At 43.9% G+C, this 1,814-nt stretch overlaps 1 protein-coding gene across 1 annotated transcript in view; it reads left to right on the top strand.

Annotated features, from left to right (window-relative positions):
* The window catches only part of Zyg11a (zyg-11 family member A, cell cycle regulator), a 46,228-nt gene that overhangs the window by 30,986 nt on the left and 13,428 nt on the right, over window positions 1-1,814 (top strand). The window contains exons 7-8 of the mRNA XM_013022198.1: window positions 450-549; window positions 638-691. Coding sequence (XP_012877652.1) covers window positions 450-549; window positions 638-691 — 154 coding nt within the window. The remainder of the gene's footprint in view (window positions 1-449; window positions 550-637; window positions 692-1,814) is intronic.

The raw sequence follows: 1,814 nt of genomic DNA on the forward strand, positions 1-1,814 counted from the left end.
GATTTTTCTTGGATTGATTTGATCCTGGTTTTTTTACTCATATATTTCTTTGCATGTTCCTCTTCTGTCACTGTCTTCATTCTTGGTTCCTTTTTTTTTTTTTTTAAAGGTAAGGCTTCAAAAATTCAAAACTTTAGTTGGGTGCCAGTGGCTCAAGCCTTTAATCCTAGCCACTCAGGAGGCTGAGATCTGAGGATCAGGGTTCAAAGCCAGCCCAGGCTGGAAATTTCATGACTTTTATCTCAGATAAACCACCAGAAAACTGGAAGAGGTGCTGTGGCTCAGGTGGTAGAGAACTCACCTTGAGCTGAAGAGCTGAGGGACAGTGCCCAAGCCCAGAGTTCAAGCCCTATGACAAAAAAATAAATTAAACTTTGCTATAGGGTTTGTTAGGGTATTTTTCTTTCTTACCATTTTTGTTTATGCAGTTGTGAAATACTGCTTTTCAGGTTTGAAGCTACCAAGTTTGTGATAAAGTGGCTTTGTAGGCATGAGAATCCAAAGATGCAAACCATGGCAGTGAGCATCACCTCCATTCTCGTCTTGCAGGTATGAAATGGCTACAGTTAAGACTTTTTCCTCCTTAGTCTGAACTAAAGCTTGGACATTTCACTTTTGATTTTCTGTTTGCTTTTAGCTATTACCTGGACAAACCTCACAACTTCAAGAAGAACTCCTTATGGCAGTTAAGGTGAGTTTAATTGACTGTCACTTTTTATAGCACCCCCAAAAATCATCACTCATGTGAATGCAGCTTAAAATATTAAAGACCTATTTAAATGAAAAAGGCCTTAAAGGACTTGCTTTCCCTAGGAATCTACTCTTAGGCTGGGTGCTGGTGGGTCATGCATGTAATCCTAGCGACTCAAGAGGCTGAGATCTGAGGATTGCAGTTCAAAGCCAGCCCGGGCTGAAAAATCTTTTTTCTTTTTTTTGGAGGGGGGGTCTGGTCGTGGGGCTTGGGCGCTGTCCCTCAGCTCTTCAGCTCAAGGCTAGCACTCTACCACTTGAGCCACAGCGCCACTTGCCACTTAAGGCTTTTTTTTTTTTCTGCTTATGTGGTGCTGAGGAATCGAACCCAGGGCTTCAAGCATGAAAGGCAAGCACTCTACCACTGAGCCACCTTCCCAGCCCTGAAAAATCTTTGAGAGACTCTCACCTCCAATTAACCACTAGAAAACTAGAAGTGGTATTGTGGCTCAAGGTGGTAGAGCACTCGCCTTGAGCTGAAGAGCTGCGGGACAGCACCCAGGCCCAGAGTTCAAGTCCCATGACTGACAAAAGCATCTACTCTTAGAACTTTTCTTTTGACATTTACCTCTACAGTTCTCATGCCTATAATTGTACCTACTCAGGAGGCTAAAATCTGAAGTTTGAACTATTCGGGGAAACCAAATCCTAGAGACTCTAATCTTCAATTAACCAGCAAAATGCTGGTAGTGGAGATGTAGGTCAATTGGTAGACCACTAGCCTTGAGTTAATAAGCTAAGGAAGAGTAAGAGTTCAAGCTCTAGTACTGCTGTAGTGGATATACGCATGAGCACACAAGCTCTCTCTTGCACTCTCTCGCACTCTCTCTCCCTCTCCCTCTCCCTCTCTCGCCAGGAAGCCTGTGGTTCTTACCTGTAATTCTAACTTCTCAAGAATCTTAGAGGCTGAAAGCCAGCGCCAGTAGTTCACGCATGTAATCCTAGCTACTCAGGAGGCTGAGATCTGAGGATTGGGGTTCAAAGCCAGCCTGGGCAGGAAAGTCTGTGAGACTCTTATCTCCAATAAACCACTAGAAAAACTGGAAGTGGCCCTGTGGCTCAAG

This window comes from Dipodomys ordii, unplaced genomic scaffold (genome assembly GCF_000151885.1).
Source record: "Dipodomys ordii isolate 6190 unplaced genomic scaffold, Dord_2.0 Scaffold61, whole genome shotgun sequence".
NCBI lineage: Eukaryota > Metazoa > Chordata > Mammalia > Rodentia > Heteromyidae > Dipodomys > Dipodomys ordii.